The 18,876-nt window shown below is 56.0% G+C and overlaps 6 protein-coding genes across 6 annotated transcripts; 5 read left to right on the top strand and 1 right to left on the bottom strand.

Annotated features, from left to right (window-relative positions):
- Window positions 1-1,067: 1,067 nt before the first annotated feature.
- N657DRAFT_565211 (uncharacterized protein) lies at window positions 1,068-3,831 on the top strand (the record flags this gene model as incomplete). Its single annotated transcript, XM_062788340.1, has 3 exons — window positions 1,068-1,113; window positions 1,169-2,785; window positions 2,843-3,831. The coding sequence occupies 3 exons, from the start codon at window positions 1,068-1,070 to the stop codon at window positions 3,829-3,831; spliced, it is 2,652 nt and encodes an 883-aa protein (XP_062651178.1).
- A 924-nt stretch (window positions 3,832-4,755) lies between these two features.
- N657DRAFT_565706 (uncharacterized protein) lies at window positions 4,756-7,380 on the top strand (the record flags this gene model as incomplete). The annotated part of the gene is made up of 1 exon (XM_062788379.1): window positions 4,756-7,380. One exon carries the CDS (start codon window positions 4,756-4,758, stop codon window positions 7,378-7,380), a length of 2,625 nt encoding a protein of 874 aa, XP_062651177.1.
- Window positions 7,381-8,106: 726 nt separating this feature from the next.
- Window positions 8,107-8,528, top strand: N657DRAFT_641395 (uncharacterized protein). Its single transcript, XM_062792135.1, has one exon. The coding sequence runs from the start codon at window positions 8,227-8,229 to the stop codon at window positions 8,443-8,445; it is 219 nt and encodes a 72-aa protein (XP_062651176.1). The 5' UTR covers window positions 8,107-8,226; the 3' UTR covers window positions 8,446-8,528.
- A 2,758-nt stretch (window positions 8,529-11,286) lies between these two features.
- Window positions 11,287-12,615, bottom strand: N657DRAFT_209152 (uncharacterized protein). The gene has a single exon (XM_062786239.1). It carries the CDS (start codon window positions 12,157-12,159, stop codon window positions 11,467-11,469), a length of 693 nt encoding a protein of 230 aa, XP_062651175.1. The 5' UTR covers window positions 12,160-12,615; the 3' UTR covers window positions 11,287-11,466.
- A 2,075-nt stretch (window positions 12,616-14,690) lies between these two features.
- On the top strand, window positions 14,691-15,716 carry N657DRAFT_208941 (uncharacterized protein). Its single transcript, XM_062786236.1, has one exon. It carries the CDS (start codon window positions 14,927-14,929, stop codon window positions 15,551-15,553), a length of 627 nt encoding a protein of 208 aa, XP_062651174.1. The 5' UTR covers window positions 14,691-14,926; the 3' UTR covers window positions 15,554-15,716.
- Window positions 15,717-18,766, top strand: N657DRAFT_208942 (uncharacterized protein). The gene is made up of 2 exons (XM_062786237.1): window positions 15,717-16,821; window positions 16,884-18,766. The coding sequence occupies exons 1-2, from the start codon at window positions 15,879-15,881 to the stop codon at window positions 18,662-18,664; spliced, it is 2,724 nt and encodes a 907-aa protein (XP_062651173.1). The 5' UTR covers window positions 15,717-15,878; the 3' UTR covers window positions 18,665-18,766.
- The last annotated feature ends 110 nt before the right edge of the window (window positions 18,767-18,876 follow it).

Here is an 18,876-nt window from a genome sequence, read left to right as displayed (position 1 = left end):
AAACTAGGCTTGTAAATACTCTCCGTATAGATAAGACATTCCCTCAACTCATGATAACCAACCCTCTGCTTGGTGCTGTCGGTTTTGCAACTACGCAATGGGGATTTTCTCCAGCCGTGTCAAAAATCAAAGAAGAGAACTCAAAGCTGCCCGTATTAAGTTTAGTGTGTCCTGTCGTCCGTATGGTCCGAGCCTCTGTCCTGCGTGTACACGTATGTTTTTCAACCTGTATCGTAATGTTTTAGCTCGGTTGACGTTCAAAACGGTCGTGTCTTTCTCAGGTTATGTCATGTTTCAGGTCTATACGTTAAGGAGGTACCAATGTACACCCGACGTCGTTTGAGTCGCAAGGACACCTCAGTGAATCAGGGACCAAGACGTATCGTGAGCACCCGCACACTTTTTTAGAGAGAGTCGCAAGACAGCAGCTGGCACACCCTGTTTCCACTCGCAAAATTTGGTTCCGCCGCAGCAGTTGGGCGCTCCACGTTGGTTTGCAGTGTCGGTGTGCCGGGACCCTGAATACAGGAGTTTCCAGGGCAGGTGGACCCAACCGCCCTGCAAGCCCAGGGGCTGAAAACTGGAGCCAGCGGCCGCAGGGCAGGCTGGAGACATGTTGTCACTTCAACAACGGGCAGTGCGCTGTCCAATGAGGCGGGGTCTTTGGCTGGGCATTCGCATATTCTTGGGTTGGCTGTCTTGAATCTTCAACATCGAAACGCTGCTCCGCAACCTACTCTCTGTGAAACCCTTTTGGCGACACAATCCGCTGGTTGTTGGTTGTCATCGTCGTGCGCCTCGAACGTTACATCCAAGCACCTTGTCCATCCCACATACCCGACGCCCACCAACAGTTGACCCCCAAAGCCCCCGAAGCCAAGTTATCAAACAGCCTCAGCCTCAGTTGCGCCGACAAAAACTCCACCCACCCTTGCATATCCCAGTTTGGACCTGAACAACGGTTGGCCTGCAAGACCACCGGCACCCAAAACTCCTACTTCCGACCTCGGTTTCGCCAGTTGAAGAGTTAGAAAGGGCATCTTCAAGGAGCCGGCATTCCTAGCAAGATGCCGGGCTTCGCAGATTCGTTCTGGTCGAACGACTACGCCGCAGGTGAGCTCCTACGTACTGACACCCTCGACTTCGCTTACCGCTGACCGAATACAAGGGCTCGGGGTCCTGTTTGGCAAGCTACAGCAAGGCGTCGTCGAGAATCGCCAGGTCCTCACCATCGCCCGAATGCGCGCCGAGGCCGAGGAGGTCTACAGTCAGCGACTAGCCGAGATTCCTCCAGCCGTTGACAAGATCCAAGGCGGGTTCAACCGCGACGATGGCGCCAGTGTACGGAAGGCGTACGAAGGAGTGCGATCCGAGATGGAGGAAGCCTCCAAAACCCACAGGAAGATCGCTCAGAACATCCGCGACCTCGTCGTGAACCCATTTTCGCGATGGTGTGAAGCCCACGAAGCCCGGATACAAGATTCTCAGGAGGAGCTGCAGGCGCGGGTCAAAGCGCACGAAAAACAGGCCGAGGCTGTGAAGAAGCTCAGGAGCAACTACTTCAACAAATGCCGCCTGGTCGAGGACATTGAGGAGGAGAACAAGCTCGCTTTCCAGGACCCCGAGACCAGCCCACAGCAGCTGCAGAACATTCCCGAGATCAAGGTCGAGCAGGAGACTGCAGAAGAGGAGGAGCCCCTCGAGATCGGCGACCAGATATATACGCCGGAACAGGTCAAGAAGATCCTCGCGCACATGATCTCCACCATCAAAATGGGCGAGACCAAGGTTCCAATCCTTGGCACATATCAGAACACCTCTGCTGGCGCAGACATCGTCGACTACATTCAGCAGCACATGGGAAGCACGAGTGTGAGTTACGCCGAGCGGATTGGCCAGGACCTAGTGACGCATGGCTTCCTGCGCTTGGTCGGGAACGTCGGGAACACCTTTGCCAACAGCTCTAAGATGTTCTACCAGTGGCGGCCAAAGGCTTTCGAGGCGGCCGGTGTGCCGGAAAAGAAGCCGCTGGGAAGGACCTTTTCGATCCCCGTGACTGGGGCTGACGGTAGCGACTCGCCCGTGGTGGGCACTGTGTCAGAGTACCTGGCCAAGTGGGACGTCCTGAACACGTCGCGACCGAATGAGACGCCAGCCGAGCGCATGCGCCGCGAAGCGAGGGAGGCGGATGAGAAGTACAAGGCTGGGGTCCATAAGCTGGACGAGATGCGCTGCGAGCTGGAGGAGGCTATTTCCCTGCATCTCAGATTCCTCGAGCGCTGCGAGCTGGACCGGCTCAAGGCGATCAAGACGGTCATTCTGGACTTCTCCGGCACCATTAGCAATGTGATTCCCAGCTTGCAGGCAACCGTCGACAATATGATGCTGTTTCAGGAGACTGTGCAGCCGCTGGGCGACCTGCGCTATCTGCTGGAGAACTACCGCACCGGCAGCTTCGCTCCCAAGGTAGTGGTCTATGAGAATTATTACAACAAGGTTGACGACCAAACCTTTGGCGTTGATCTCGAGGCCCGCGCCAGGGCTGACCGGAAGCGGGTCCCTATCATCATTACCACGCTCCTCACGTACCTGGATCACCATTATCCTGATCTTGAAGGCGATGAGGCCCGCCGGGGCGTGTGGCTACATGAGGTTCCGCTTTCTCAAACGCACAAGCTCAGAGCGAGGGTCAATAATGGAAAGCCGCCTGCGCTCGAAACATTTGCTGAGTTCGATATCCCCACCGTCGCAAGTCTTCTGAAGCTCTACTTGCTTGAGCTTCCCGGTATGTCCCATCCAGACCCGTCCACCGCGAAATGCTTACATCACTAACGAACTCCAGACTCCCTTGTCTCCTCCCATGTCTACGAAATTATCAGGTCCATCTACACCACCCCGACAGAAGGTGGCGATGCTGCCCGCGTTGCGGTTCTGCAACAGACGCTCTCCCAGCTGCGACTCACTAACATTGCGTCGCTTGATGCATGCATGAACCACTTTACTCGCTTGATCGACCTGACCTCGGCTGACGAGGAGTACATCTCCAAGCTGGCGACCACCCTCGCGCCCTGCATCCTGCGCCCGCGCACCGAGACGTCGCTCACAATGGAGGAAAAGCATGCCTATCGCCTTGTTCGCGACCTGTTTGCGCACAAGGATGCCATCTTTAACGAACTGAAGCGCCTGTCGACCATGAACTCGTCTGGGTCCATCAAGGGTAACCAGAACCGCCCGCGGGCGATCTCCACCGACGAGAGTAACCGCAAGGCCCACATGGAAGAGCGCACCCGTGCCCTTCTGGAGAAGGCCAGTGGCAGCCGGAGCAGGGCGACATCACCCGCGCCGAGCCCACGGGCCTCCCATCGCCGAGACAGGAGCGTGGGCGGGCCCGAGACGCGGTTCCCCATCTCAACAGGCATCTCCAGCCCCACCAGCGAGCGCACCAAACGCGGCAGCCTGGGCCCCGTCCTCCCCAAGCGCACGAGCCTCGAGGTCCCCGCGGAGTCAGACGCCTCCATGGGCCTGAGCCACCCGTCTGATGGCAACTTCATCATGAACGGCATCGCAGGTATGACGGCGGCGGACCCGCAGCTGGCCAAGGTGGGCGAGCACGAGGGCATGGTCGAGAAACGAAACAGTCTAGGCCGCAGCGGCGCCCGGTTCTCGGCCGGCCGCCGAGTCACGCCTGCGTCGTCGGCTGCCGCGAGGACGGCCACTCCCCCTCCTCATCATCAGCACACTGGCAGTGGGCCCCAGGAACAGCAACAGCACCCGCCGCAGCATCACCAGCAGCATAGCGTCACGCTTGTGGATGCGCCGATGGACTATTAGTGACGGTCTCTCGGATGTTGCTGCTGAAGCGCGGGTGTGCGTATGCTCAGACCCTGTGATGGTGGATGGTGAAAAGGGTTGAGGGCAATAGGACATGACGAGATGATGATGGCGGGCCGGCGGGAGCGAGCGAGTTGGGCTGTTTTCCATGTATCTGTGCTACAGCTTGTACCAGTCCTGCTGTGAAGGCAGTATGCTTGATTACCTAGTTTCTCTTGTTTCAACTCGATGGTCTTTTTGGGATCTTGTCCTTGTTCATACCTGGGATAAAGGGCGATTGGGACGCCATTTGGTCCTGTGTGGTTCATTTGGCCGACGAGGGTGTGGTGCTGGGAGGTGTGGAGAAAAAAGACCGCTGCATCACGATCTCATCACCATGTTCCTCTCCAGCGTTGCAACTCCAATCGCAAATTTGTCCGGGCGAGCACACCTTGTCTTACTGTCTTGCACTATCCAAGTTCGCTTTGCAACGTCATTCCCGGTTCTTTCTCTTGTTACTCTGCATCAGGCAGAAAGTTGCCGCCTCATTTCGAATGGAGGACGACCAACAGCTCAGAGCGACCGGGTCTCGCCATTTGAGTCACCCCGAGGTCGCTTGGACCTGTCCTCAAAACCTCTGCAAATCAACCAACGAACTTTTCTTGTCCTCAATCACACTACTCCGCTTTGTTGATCACGGCTTCCGTCCTCACTCCTGACGCGACTGAGGCTCGATCCACTGGTGACACGTTCAATCGTGTCGATCTTCCGGTATAAGATGGGACGGCATCTCGTCCGACCATGTCTCTGGAAGACACCCCCTCCATCGCGGCCCCAAACCACAATACACAGGTACTCCTTTGATCAGTCACTCAGATTTCGTCCAACTCATTTAAACCGCGCTCCTTCCACGCCACATCCGTCGCCCAAGCACGCGCCAGCGCCATGGCTTCCACCGACATCCTGTCGCAGACCCTCTCGTCTATCACCGCGATCAAGCTGGACCAGCTCCAAAAGCAGAAGGCGGCATACGAAGGCAAGAAGCGCAGCCTGTGCGAGGACGTCGTCTCCGAAGTCGACACGGCCAAACGTGCCAAGAAGCTGCTAAAGGGCTGCGAGGAGCTCCGGCCGCTGGGCTTAAAGAAGAACCCGGCCTTCTCAAGCCTCGAAGAGTTCTTCGACCAAGCCGAGTATGACCCCTCCGTCACCGAGCCCATGTTGAAGGAGTACGAGGCCGAGATCCACAGCCATCTACGCGCCCAGACGAACAAGTACGACTTTGCCTCGCTCTATGGCAAGCTTGTCGAGGAGTGGACTACCTCATCGAACTCGAATCCCGCATCAACTGCCAAGGGGGCCTGCTTCGTTGTGGTTGGCCGCGAGCAAATGCATCAGCAGCGCGCCACTTGGGAGGAGTACGTCTTCAAAGCCAAGGAGACCGACGGCAATGCCATCAAGGCCTACTTGAACGATGTGTTCTCGTCCAAGGAAGCCACGCGGGCGCTAAAGGCTCTCAGAGATCGGTTAAAGAAGTTCCAGGAAGACTGGAAGTCGCAAGTCCACTTCGACCACACCAAACTCAAGATCGTCATCAAGGGCATGCTCAGGAGTGACATCCTGACCGAGGCGAAGCGGACTACTTTGCGGGATTTCCTCGGAAACAATGTCGTGTTGTCGGAGATTGCCTCAGTCCTGAACATGCGCATGTCGACCATCGCGAACTGGAAGTGGGACGCGCCCCTGATCGTGGAGCAGCGCCGGAACCTCAACGGACGGTACCGGTTCCACACGGATGAGGACCTGCTTGACACTATGTTTGTCTACTACGTCGGCTTGCAGTGGGCAGCGAAGCTGCGCGAACTTCTGATGGACTTCATCAGGACAGACGGCGTTTGGAGCCCCGATACAAAATCCATCTCCAAGTCCGATGCCCGCCGGCGCCGTTTCTTCCTCAACGACAGCATTACTCTTCGTGGAAATTCGGTTCAAGCAGACCGCGATGCTCACTTCGATGGAATTTTTCTCAATCAGCTGCCTGATTCCTTCGACGAAGTGAGGGACTCATACGGGGGCCTCGGGTGCCAGAAGGGCGACACCAAATCCAGCCATGTGCAGGTGGTTCAGGAATTGTTACAGCGCCTCCAGACCGAGATTTTTATGCAGACGAAGTTCGGAAGAGAGATGACCGTCATCCGGTCCGACTTCAAATGGTTCGGCCCTTCGATCCCGCACTCGACCATCTTTGCCGTCCTCGAGTTCTTGGGCGTCGACGCTGAGTGGAAAGACTTCTTCAAGCGCGTGTTGGAGCCCGAGATGAGGTTCGAGGCGGACCGGGCGGATACCCCTACCCAAACGCGGAAGCGGGGCACGCTCATCAGCACGCCTCTGACGGATTTCCTGGGCGAGTCGATCCTGTTCTGTCTGGACTACGCAGTCAACCAAAAGGCCGACGGTACGCGCTTGTACCGCTTACATGACGACATATGGCTCTGGGGAAGCTCAGAGGCGTGCGCCAAGGCTTGGAGCGTCATCACCCAATTCACCGATACCATGGGGCTGGAGCTCAACTCAGATAAGACGGGCTCCGTGCGAATCAACAGGGGCAACAGCACGGCCGCGTCGACTGTCTCCTCGGGCGCCCTGCCAAAAGGTGACATCAAATGGGGTTTCCTGAAACTGGATCCTGTCACAGGCCGGTTCTCGATCAACCAGGAGGAGGTCGACAAGCACGCCGAGGAGCTGCGTCTTCAGCTGTCGGCCTGCCGCAGCGTGCTGGACTACATCCAAGCATGGAACTTGTATGGGAACCGCTTCTTTGCCAACAACTTTGGCCGGCCCGCCAACTGCTACGGCCGCGCCCACATCGACAGCATGTTGTCCACGTTCCGCCGCATTCAGGACAAGCTGTTTCCCGACCACCCCGGTGGTGTCGGTGAGCATCTGAAGCGCACCATCGCCTCGCGCTTCGGCATCTCCCCGTCCGACATACCCGACGGCTATCTGTACTGGCCGGCGTCGATGGGCGGGCTCGGGCTGCAGAGTCCCTTCATCACGCTGCTCCTGTCTCGCCGAAACGTGGAAAAGGAACCGGAGAAGCTTCTGGACAAGTACCTGGAGGAAGAGGAGTACGCGTACGCGAGGGCCAAGGCCATATTCGAAGCGGCAAAGGATAGCGCCTCCGAGTTGTCGTCGTCGTCGTCTTCTCATGGTAGCAGCAGCAGTTTCTGGCTGGACGCGCGCGAGTTTGAGGATCTGCGCAACGAGCCGTTCATGTCGATGGACGAGTTCTCACGGTACCGCGAGCGCACCGAGCCGAAGCTCGCCGATGCGTACCGGAAGCTGATGATGACGCCCGACGCGACCTGCGTGGTCTCGAGCGGCAACGTCCGGGCGGCGCTGCCGGACGGCAAGTCGTGGAGCGAGCTGAGCGACTACGAGAAGTGGGTGGTGCAGCTGTACCACAAGGACATGATTGCTCGGTTCGACGGGGTGGATGTCGTCGATCAGGGGCTGTTGCCGATGGGGTTGATTACGATGCTGAGGGAGAGCCGGTTCCGGTGGCAAGGGTAGTTGGAAGTTTGTATGGCGTCGGTCTGTGTATGGTGATACCTGGCTTGTAAGATATGGATGGGGAATGAAACTTGAAAGGTTGGATGAGATTAAGATACCCACTCAATATATCACTGTACTATTACTACAAGTAGACTACTTTCAAAGCTTCAAGTGGTCATTCATGTGTCCCTAGGGCCGAGGCCCGAGTCAGACGTGCTACTCCTCTGCTGGCCAGAGGAGTACATGAGTGAAGGAGGGTAAGATACCTTTAGTACTTGTGTTGGTTGGTGGATTCGTATATCGAGGCGCAAGTCGAAGCAGCCGAAATGGACACGAATCACTCGATCATTTACACTCGTTGCCGCGAAATAGCAACCAATATATTTTCATCCCTGTTTTGTGTTGCTAAAGTAAGGTGACTACGTTAACGTTAACTTATCTTATTATACAAATACATTTCTCCCACAACTTAACCCAGCCTTCATCACATTTGACCGGTGACGTCACATTCGCTCCTTTCCAGTGTCTCATCTAAGGGATCGTCATATTCATCGGCGGTCCTTGCTCGTCGGGGCCACGGAATGCCGACAACGGCGCTACTTGGCAGCTGTGAGGATTGACGATTTCATAATAGTCCAGGCGACCACACCGTCCAACAAATAATCATATGGTGCCTGAATTTTAATTTATATCCGACTCTCTTCTTCTCCCGGCCACGAACATTGACACTACATGTAACGTTATTGCCCATCATCAACGATGTCCCCCAAGAAGCGTAAGATCCATACCACCTTATCCGCAACCTCAAAGAAACCAAACTCTAATCGGGTCGAAAGAACGAATCTCTTGAAGTCCCCTGATACCATGTCTCAGCGAACACTTGAAAGCGCCTTCAACCCCTATCCTCCCTCCAAAGTCTACCGCCTCGTCGAGCCCGACCCCATCATGCTGGTCTCAACCGGCCCAGCCACCAAATCAAAACCGGACCACAACTTCCCTGACATCAACGTCATGACAATGGGCTTCTCCATAATGGTGCAGCACTTGGGCCTTCCGCTGATCGCGGCATGCATCGGCCCCTAGGACGCAAAGTACGCGCGGCTTCAAGCGAGGCGTGGGTGCGTGCTGGCCGTCCCGAGCGTTGAGATGGCCGAAACGGTGGACGATATTGGAATCTGCAGCATGGTCGATCTGGCCGACCTGGGGCTGGTAGTAGTAACAAGTTTGAAAAGTTTGAGCTGGAGGCACTGCCCGCGGCGGAGGTCGGCGGAGAGCACATCATTGCCAACGTCGAGTGCGTGGTCGAGGACGACAGCATAGTAGCCGGGTATAACCTGTTGGTGATCAGGGTTGTTAATGCGTGAGTGAATCCGGGGAAGAGCCTAGGGAGGGCGGGCGCATGCAGTTTTCCATCATCGCGGGGATGGGCGTTTAGTGTGGAGGGAGAGGATGGTCAAGTGGCGCATGTTCCAGGATTGAAACAGATAGAAATGCCGTCGCCTTTCGGCTGCCATCACTCTGACCCGACGAAATCGAGCCTGAAACAAGAGGCACAACGGATTCAACAGAGTCACGGGCCCGTTTTCCAGCGTCCGGGGTATCATGATCCTCCTCAAACTTCCAACTAAACTTCCAATCGCAGTAACAGAAAGGTATCGACCGGTTCTAGTGTACAGCTTTCGAACGTTGAAGACATACTCTCTTGAGGTACAGTTTTCGGAAGAAGCCCCGCCACGTCACAAATCAAACGCGAAGTTGCGAATCACTATCATCACCTCCTCAACCGTGAGCCAGGTACAAATGCTCCGTCATACGCAGAACTGTTGTGGAGGTACCTACTATTTCGTCTTAGGACCTCCACCACAGTATCCTCCTCGGCGAGCTAGGCAACGTGAACTCGAAACCCGCCTGCCCCTGATGTTGCCCATTAGCAGAACCGCCGTCCAATACGTGCTGTGGCACCACCCCTAGCCCCATCATCACCCCTGGTCGATAAACCCGGTCTGATTTCTTCATTTATGGGTAATCTATTAAAGTCCCTCTCCGCAAACTTGTTGAATTGTTTGCCTGAACAGAGATCTCAGATTCCCTCCCGCAAGATCACCGAGCTTTCAGCTCGTCCAATACTTGTGGCGTCACAGCCTCCCCGGCACTCGAAGTCAGGTGTAACACACCGGTTCTGATCTCAAGACATATACTCGCCGGTCCTAAGTGATGACATGTCTCCCACATTAGTAGCGTTGAATCCGATGGCTCATCAGGAGACTCGGGCGGAAGGCTTGCCCATGCGCTCAGCCCTCTCCGAATGTGATGAAGCACACCGACTCCGCCGATCGGCTTCGCGTCCTCATCTCCGGTAATCTGTAGAGTTATTGGCATATTGAATGAGAAAAGGCCCGAGCCACAGAAGAATAGAACTATCCGCAATACCCTACTGTCCTGCGGCTGACTGTGCAGCGTAGGACGGAGGGTGATACTGAGAGCCTGTCCTCCCCGTCCAGAGATAGGTGCTAGGCAAGTTATTGAGCCAGCCTCTTGCGTCCATTGGCAGGAAAAGTGAGCAGTTACAAGTACGTAAGGAACTCACCGAGCACACACTTCCCAAGGATGATGGACTGGAAGGGAGGCAATGCAAGGCATACCCAAGGCGCAGCGCAAACCATCAGCACCCCTGGGACGGGCTGTGCCTGTATCTTCAGGAGGGAAAAGGTTTGCGCTCTCGACAGGCACATGCTAGCACACATTCTTCACTTCCACCATCATCGAGACCTGATCCCCACGCATGGATACCCAAAGCAGTAACTGAACATATGAAGGGACCTCCCTTTTCAGGTTTAGCCCTACACCCTTCTGTGTGCTTTATGATGGCATCTGGTGGGTTAGGGATGTCAGAGCGGCTGGCGTAAGACCTTTTGATCACGCATTACGACCATGACCATACAATGACCCTGCACTTGCAGTGGGCCCCCTGGGGTAAGCAAAGCAATATACAACTTCAAAGTTGCAGGAGGACGTCCCGAGTTCCGAGTCCTGGATTTTGGTGAAATGGCGTACACGTGAGGGCATGTGTTACGCATGGGATTTGGGGTGGGAAGTCGACTACTGCTGCTCCCGTTTGTGCTTCTCTGACACAAGAGGCGGAGCCTAAGACACGGGTTGATATTACTTACAGCCGTTGTGTGGGCGCGTGCTAGCCCGCATGAGAGTCCGCGTGTGTAGGGCTAGGATCTGACCACATGCTGTTCATAGACCAAGACATGAAATTCAGATGCAGAAGACGGTCAGACGGACGTGTCTCTCTCAGCGAAGGCACATCACCAGGCAGCCTCAGTGATAGTGCTTGCTCGTTTTGTCACTCACGTGTGAGTGAGTGACCCTGTCTCGGCCCCGTTCGATAGAGAGACACCAACCTGAAGTAAGCGAGAGTTGGATAGACGATCGGACTGGGGCGACTCTGGGATAGAGTACAATGCACAATGAGAGACATTGGACATTGGCTCCAAGATTGGTTCCGAGCCGCCGGGACGATTGCCCTTTGCTCCGCGCATACCTGCGAACTTTCTGTCTCTGGCCCTTTCGGAGATTGAGCTGTTCATGGCGAACGATCGACACGACTCGCTGCGATTGATCGAGGAGCTGACCTGTCGGCCATTCCAGCGCTTGGAGCGGACAGGTCTGGCGGGCGGCGTTCAGCACTGATGAAAGTTTTCCAACCCCAACTCAGATAGTACCAATCCTGGAATGGACTCTATACGCAGCAGAGCCGAAATGCTGTGAAGACGACGATATCATCCACCCAGCAAGCTGAGGCAAGCTTGAGTACGGAGTAGTTCATCCAACAGGAGAAAAGACAACCTTCTATCCGTCCAGCTCCCCTGTTGGAAAGCCGTGGCGAAGCATGCGGCAATGAAACCACACCGCCACTGGGCAGCTTAATATCTGTCTGTCGGTGACAGAAAGTGGATTAGCAGCTAGCCAAGACGCGGGGAAACAAGGGATCGGAGCCATGCCCGACGCGGCAAGGCGTAGCCGTGATTGCAACGTTCCATCCACCCCAACGGTCGGAGAGAGCCGTCAGAAGGCAAGTGCGTGGATGTGATAAGATCAGAGGCGTCTTTGATACATGTTGATGAGCGACAGTCTTCGATATGTGTGCTCCCTTCTTAAAAACAGACAGTGGAGGGCCGAGGAAACGGGGAGGGTATCGTGGGTGCTGAGAAGGACAATTGATTTGGAATGCCCTCGAGCTGATTGACAGAGGGCCCGTTGATGACGGGGTAGTGCTGGTTGAGGCTGCATGATGCAGTGTTCCCGTGTGATGTGTGCTGCACTTGATCGGGCTGAAAACTTGAGGAATGCCACTCCAGGCGTCGTCGCTTCTTTGGTTTGCCTAGAGCAAATTTCCGAAGAGATTGATGAACTAAGCATGAAACGCGTCTGACGAACGGCTTGCGAGCTAAGCAGATGATGGGATATGAGGCCAGCCCGTGCTGCCGAGGTTCCAATTTCTATGTACCTCTGTGCTCTGTCGATCCGTCTGCAAATGATCGGGACACGCTCGACCGAAGCGAAGTTCAAGTGCCCCGCCTCTGCCGAAGCCAAGACGCGGTGCCGTAGGTGGCGTTGGAAAAGGGCCGTTTCCTCCAGCCACATCTCTGGGCTTGCATCGCTTCCTCGACACCTCACAGGCTCGATGAAAATTCGACCAATCAAGTGTTCATTCGAAGGAACGGCCCAATGCCCGAACTTGGTGTAGCCTTCAGCCTGGATGACAAGGGGTAACCAGCGCCAGGGCATGATTTTGACGGCCAGTGGCTGTTGGAAAACTCGCAGCCCTCAAGCCTCCTAATCTCACTACCGCTGCTTCCTATTTTCACCGGTCTAACCGGTTCAATTTAGGGCCCCACACACGAACAACTACACCATCAAACTACACTACAATGCAAGTGCGTATCGCGATATAATACGCCTTTTGAGTCTCACTGTTTCCCACCTTTCCAAAGGTTTTCGACCTCCCAAACCGCCCTGTTGTGCCTGGCATTTCCCTGGTTCTCGCGTGGGCGCCGAGTGGTGCCCCGATGGGTAGAGTACTCAGTATCGTTGTGGGTAGCAGCACGGAGGTGGGGTCCAGCATGGAGGTAAGGTCCAGCACGGAGTGGGCTATCAAAACGGCCACACACTATTGTTCGAAAGGCTTACGTACCAATACACCTGTATCTTTTGAGCGATACGCTGATTCTTTGATCTACAACAGTTGATGACGTTGATGCAATGGAATAGAGTCCCTTGATGTACGAGGGCGATGAGGATGTTGGCGGCAAGCTGGGTGGGGCTCACTTAACTAAGTGGTTAGACTGATGAAACAGGAAGCAGGGGTTAGTGAAATTAGGAGGCTCGCACATTCTTGAACATGGATGCAGAAATCGTGAACATTTGTCTGAGGCTTGAGGGACCTGTCTCAAACGCCGATCAGCCCAGCAGAGTAGGCCAAACAGAAGCCCGGGCGCTGTGATTCGTCGCCTGTCCCTCAAGCCTCAGCACCGCAGCCCTTCAGCTGCAAGGCTCCCACGATGTCGATCTGCGAGCCGCTTGATGGATGAACCAATCCTTCGTGTCGAGGCATGTGAAATCGAGCGATAAGCGCTGACACCGCATGGGGTTCGCTGGCGAGGAGTGTCATTTCGGCAGAAAGGCAGTGTCGGGTGTGCTCCACAAGGCGAAGAGCCGCAACCAATTCATCCGGCATTGGTGATTCCAGATGCTTGCTGGGGCGCATGGCTTGTTTTACCACAGCGTTAGCGTGAAGGACTCTGTACACGTACCGTCCTACAAGACTTGTCTTTGATATTTACCCCGGAGTACAACCCCGATCGACCCGGTCGAGGTTTGACGAAACCAGGCTGATAAAGTTTGTACCTCCGGAATGGCCGTAGCGGCAGGAGTCCGTGGCGCTAGCCGAGCTCCTCCCAAGCATCGGGGTGCCATAACCATGGAAATATGTCTTACCCCTGAACCGCGGAGACCGATGCCGTATCATGGGTGGTCTTCGTGGGAGATGTGCTCGGTGGCGTCCCCTGACGGTCGTGAAGCTACCGGCTTGCTCCCGTAGACATACGGGACATGCGGGACATATGCTGCTGTACCTCGGTATGGACCAGGAACCGGAGATATCGCGTCGTGGACCAGGACTGAGATACAGACATCATCATTTGTCGCAAGCCTCATCAACCGAGGAAAGGGCCAGCGTTCCTGACCCTGGTGCATCGTCCCTCACGGAGCATCACCGGGATGCCTGGCCTTCGGGGCTTCGGCATCGGCGGACTCCGAGTCCCCGGACAGGGCGGCCGGAGTTGGTACATTGTTCCTGGCAATGCCCGGCGAGGCTTGTTTCCTGATGCTGCGGTGCCAGCCGTTACCTAGACTTCTTTCAGGTTGCTCCGGCAAGGGACGTGAGTTCGATAAGGGGTTTTGTGTACGGCCTTTCCCGAAAGAAGGCCCGTGGAAGCTGCGCCGAAGCCCTTCGTGCCAACTGATTCGCTCTCGGACCAAGCATGCAAGGTCGGCAGCTCCCGGGTGCTTGAGGGAGGGAGAGGGGGGGAACTGGATTCGCATCGTCAAGTACTGCTCGTCGTGCGCCGAGTCTTGCGGGAGGAATCCGGGTATCTCGTCATTTGAAGTCCACACCCAATGGCTTCATCGAAGTCACCAAGCATCCTAAGCCTGGGCTCGAATTCTGCCCTCTTGGTTCAAATGCCTGGCAGTCTGATACCTGTATGCCACAATCGATTCCTTGTCCCAATAACGTGCACCAGCAGTGCGTCCCTTCGTAATCCAAAGAACCCCCACGCGTAGCTCGTGGCACCGTTTGGCGTGCTTTGTCGCAAAGCCTGAAGTGGAGCTGATATGATATGAAGAGAGCACTCGGGTTCCAAGAGACCGCCCTCTGCGATTATGTGAGCATGGCGCTTCCCAGTGACTGAGGATGCACCGGTCTCCCACCGCTGGCTTCAATCTCAAAACCACTTCTTTCCCGATCGTAGATGACTTTGCAAAGAAGACCACTTGCAAAAGGCAAGGCTGAGATGGGCTCATTGCACTGATCCCGTTCGTCTGATAGCTAACCGAGTGGTCAGTTCTGAGCCGCCAACCCCTGGTTGCTGAAGTCTGTGGGCCGCTGCGTGCCCGCCTTCGCTCCGAAGTGGAGCGCTAAGTTAACCGTGCCGAAAACCGCGGCATTTAGGGATGGAAAGGAACGGACCTGGCTGTGATCAAAGTATGGAACAGAAGGTGAAAGCAGATACATGCAGTGCCTGGTTCAAAAGTTGAGAGGAGCAGCACATCGATCAAAAATCTCGCCAATTGCCGAAAGGCCACGGTTTCCTGGCAGTCAGTCGATTGGAGAAAGCCTCAAGAGTCCAGGAAAACAAAGGCCCAATCAGAGGACGAGGCTGTCTGTTTCCCCAGGTTCCAGCGTTGCCGTGTTGAGGTAGGAACCGACGGATCGAGCCTGCCATTTCTCATCATTTTCGCACGCTCTCTCACAGGGTTGTCAAGGTGGCCGGCAATGCTTCTTCGGCTGAGATTCTCAAACCCACTTTTCCACTCGTGCTGCTTTTCTGTAATCGGCAGCACACGCGACCTTACACCCATTCCGGGTCTTATTGTTGACCATGGCACCCTCGCCTTGTCGTGTTCCTGTCTCTTTGACGCTGAAGTTACCAAGGACGCCGCGAAATCTCGGCAAATCCTTGCTTGTTATGCGCACACTCAGTCGGCTTGCGGTCGAGCACTGGGTTCGCTTCATCGTCATTCTTTCACTTCTCCCTGTGCTATCTCGTGCCATGCGGTCTGCAGCTGCACTTGGCTGCAGGCTCTGATCCTACCAGCCAATTTGCTCCGAGTCTCCTCCGGATACCTTATCCCAACCCCAGCGCCATGCGCCATCGCCCTGGTTGAGTGGCCAGGGTTTGGAGCCGATGGATGGGGTGGGCCTTCGACAGCCCCGGTCACTTGGCGCCGCACCAATTCCCATCCAGCCATCGTCGTCCCCAGGCACTCGCAATCGGGGGTACCGCGGGAATGTACCTTACTGTACCATACCTTGGCTGCAAAAGGGGGGAAGGGGACCCGGATGCAGGCGTCCTGTCTGTCGCTTGCAGGTCATCAGTGGGAAACACCCCGTTCTGATTAAAACAAGCGCCCCTCTGCCCAAGAGCCACCTGCCGGGCTCCTGCGCTGAGCTTTCTTCTGCTTCTGTCAGTCAACCCCAGCGTGCTATGGGTCCCAAATCATTGCACACTACCGTCTATTTACCTCTACTTTTCGGCTGCTGCTCACTCAAGGCCAGATCGTGTGTTGTATAGCACCGACTCTGTCGCGCCATTGCCCCGGATTTGCCCTCATCCCAGGACACTGGGTGACTGGGAAAGAAGACGGGAAGTTGAGACGTGCCTTTGCAGAAACGAAGGTGCTTCGACCAATACTTCAAACCACTTGTTTTCGCCAACGTCTTCACGATGACAGGCCCCATCACACCGGCGACCTCCACGGCGAAGGATGCCGCCTCTGCCAGGAAGCGCAGGAGAAGAGCCCCCGCCGGTGGGGCCGCAGACGACTGCTTTACCTGTGCGAAACGGAATGTCAAATGCGACAGGAGGCGCCCTTACTGCTCGCAATGCCTGGAGATTGGCAACGACTGCTCTGGGTACAAGACGCAGCTCACATGGGGCGTTGGAGTCGCGAGCCGGGGCAAGTTGCGCGGCCTGTCGTTGCCTATCGCAAAGGCCCCCCCCGTGAGCTCGGCCAAGACGGTGAAGTCGCCGACGACGGTACGGGAACGCACGGGATCTGTCGCCTCGACGGGCCAATGGCCTGCAGAAAAGGATGACCGGGCTGCCAGGGAAGAGGTGGAAACCGGCGTCAAGATCGAGATGGGTCACCGGCGGAACCCATCCGTATCTGTAGCGACGACAACCTTCCACCCCTACGACATGTCACACTTGTCACCAACCGAGGCAGCACCACCACCAGGCTGGACTCACATCCCATTTTCATCAAGCATGACGGCGAACGATACTTCGCGATTCGCACTGAGGCCTCTGCACATCCCTGCGTCGTCCCCCGGAGACATGATGCAGCGGGATATGATCCATACGCCAATCGACGCAATGAGCGACGTGGACTACATGTCTCCCCTCGGCCATTCATTTCCGAGGGAAGAGGTTTCTGGGTACCTGCACAGCCCGATGGTTTACGAAAGCTTCCCCAGCCACGCCTCGCCCGTGCCGCAGAGCCCAGTGGCCGCCATGATGATCGAACAATCCCGGCCGCCTGCTTCATGCCCCAGCCTCGTGTACTCCCCATCGGAACCCGCCTCGAGCCTTCACTCTCACTTTTCTCATGCAGATAGCCTGGAGGCGCAGTTGAGTCGCAAGATGGCCCAAGATTGCGACGTCTTGGGTGAGTTGTGCAACACTTGCCCTGCCCAATCCAATGATCACTATTGCTGACCTTGGGCGAAGGTTCCGGTACACCCGACATGGACACATACAGCTCCAGCGTCCATTCACATGGTCCTTTCTGGGCCTCCTCTAGTGGAGACGACGAGTCTGTTTCGCAGAGCGTCCCTGATAGGAACCCAGCACCGTGGCCCGGCTCGTTTCCTTCACAATCGCCCTCACCTGTGTTGCAGGTGAGCCCGGATCTCATCACCAAGATGCCCTTTTTTATGGACTACTACGAGAAGACCATGTGCCCAAGCATGGTCTACATCGACGGTCCCAACAATCCCTTCCGGGAACACATCCTTCGCCTCGGCACCAGCAGCAGGAGTCTACAACATGCAATCTGCGCGCTCGCGGCCTGCAACTTGCGGATGAAGAGGAAGCTCAGTCTGGGTTATCATGGCAGGGACGTCGGGGAGCGGCGGTTAGACATGAGCCCGATTGACAGCGGATCCGACTTGCAACCCAACGACCAGTCCCTTGCCGAGGAATACCAGCACCGGAACCTGGCCGTCCGCCTGTTAAACGAGCAGCTAAACGATCCGGAAAAGTCGATGCACGACTCCGTCCTCGCCACCATATTGTTATTATGTCACTACCGGATGGCGGAATCGGGCGTGGCCAAATTTCAAACCCAGTTCGCAGGTGTTAGGAAGATTCTGGGTTTACGGCGGATGTCGCCTTATCCGGCGTCAAGAGAGTCAGCGTGGATGGAAGCACTTTTCACTTATTTTGATGCTATATCCGCAAGCGTCAATGATCGGGAACCCCAACTCACCACCTCGTTTTACGGCGTTCCGCCCGATGCGCATCTATTACCCCCCGGTGCCGAAAATCTCGTCGGCTGCGAGCGAGAGCTCTTCAAGACCGTCAGCAAGCTTGGCCGGCTCAACTTGCTTTCTCAACACCGTCCCGTCCAACATGTCCTCGCTTCATCTCCGCTACCTCGCATCACAAATTCCCGATCAGCGTCCCCCCTTGGAGCTGCGTTCAAACCTCCACCCCTCCTCAACGGTCCCGAACGCCACCAGAGTATTTTTGGAGGGCTCCCGCACCCTATCAATAGCAGCGTCCGGTTCGACGGCAACGGTTTCTGCACAACGAGCTTTGAAGACGACCACATGCTTAGCCCAACTCAACCCCATGCGCCGACCGCTTACGACGACCCGCGCACGATGTTCTGGCGCGAGTGGAAAGAAGCCCGCCAGGCCCTCCAGACTTGGGAGTTCGACGCCGCTCGCGTGCGCGCCTCTCTTACCTCTCCTCTACCGACGTCTGCCTCGTCCCCATCGCCGGTCGGGTCCATGTCGACCTCCCTCTCCCAACCGTCCCCGACAAGCGGTCAAGTCCGAGACCTCGGCTCGCTCAGCGAAGCTTTCCGCTACGCGGCGCTGCTCTACACGGAACGGCTCGCCAGCCCCAACGTGCCGTCAAACCACAACAACTTCCGCAATCTCGTCAGCCAAGTCGTCTACTACGCCACCAGCCTCGAGGCGGGCAGCGCGGCCGAGAAGTTCCTGCTTTGGCCGCTGTTTGTGGCAGGGAGCGAATGTGTGAACGAGCTGCAGCAGAATATTGTGCGATCCAAGTGCAGGGAGATCATGGCGAGAAGCGGGTACATGAATAACCTCGCTGCTCTGGAAGTGCTGGAACGGCTGTGGGCTGGCGAAGGGTGGGGTGAGGACGCGGTGAGGAATCATCACCATAGGAGGATGCTTGGGAATGGAAAGGGAGGGCCGTTCAACTGGGCGAGGTGTATTGGCGGGCCTGGAGTTGAGGTTGAGTGGATAATGTTTTGATCATGGTTTGTTTGGCCGATGGATGATGCAGAAAGGAGGGAAGTGATGATGATCTGGTTGTACATGACTGGCGTAAAGGCGGGCGGCATTGGGGATACCTCCATTTTTCTACTGTTTGGTTTCACGAGTGTAGGAGCAGGCTCTGTTTCTTGCTTTTTTGATGTTCATATATTACAGAGCTGTTCGTAGTTCTTTTCTCCCATCATGTACGC

The sequence above is a fragment of the Parathielavia appendiculata genome (genome assembly GCF_033297405.1).
Source record: "Parathielavia appendiculata strain CBS 731.68 unplaced genomic scaffold N657scaffold_2, whole genome shotgun sequence".
NCBI lineage: Eukaryota > Fungi > Ascomycota > Sordariomycetes > Sordariales > Chaetomiaceae > Parathielavia > Parathielavia appendiculata.
The sequence above is the reverse complement of the archived record's forward strand: the minus strand, read 5'-3'. Positions and strand labels throughout refer to the sequence as shown.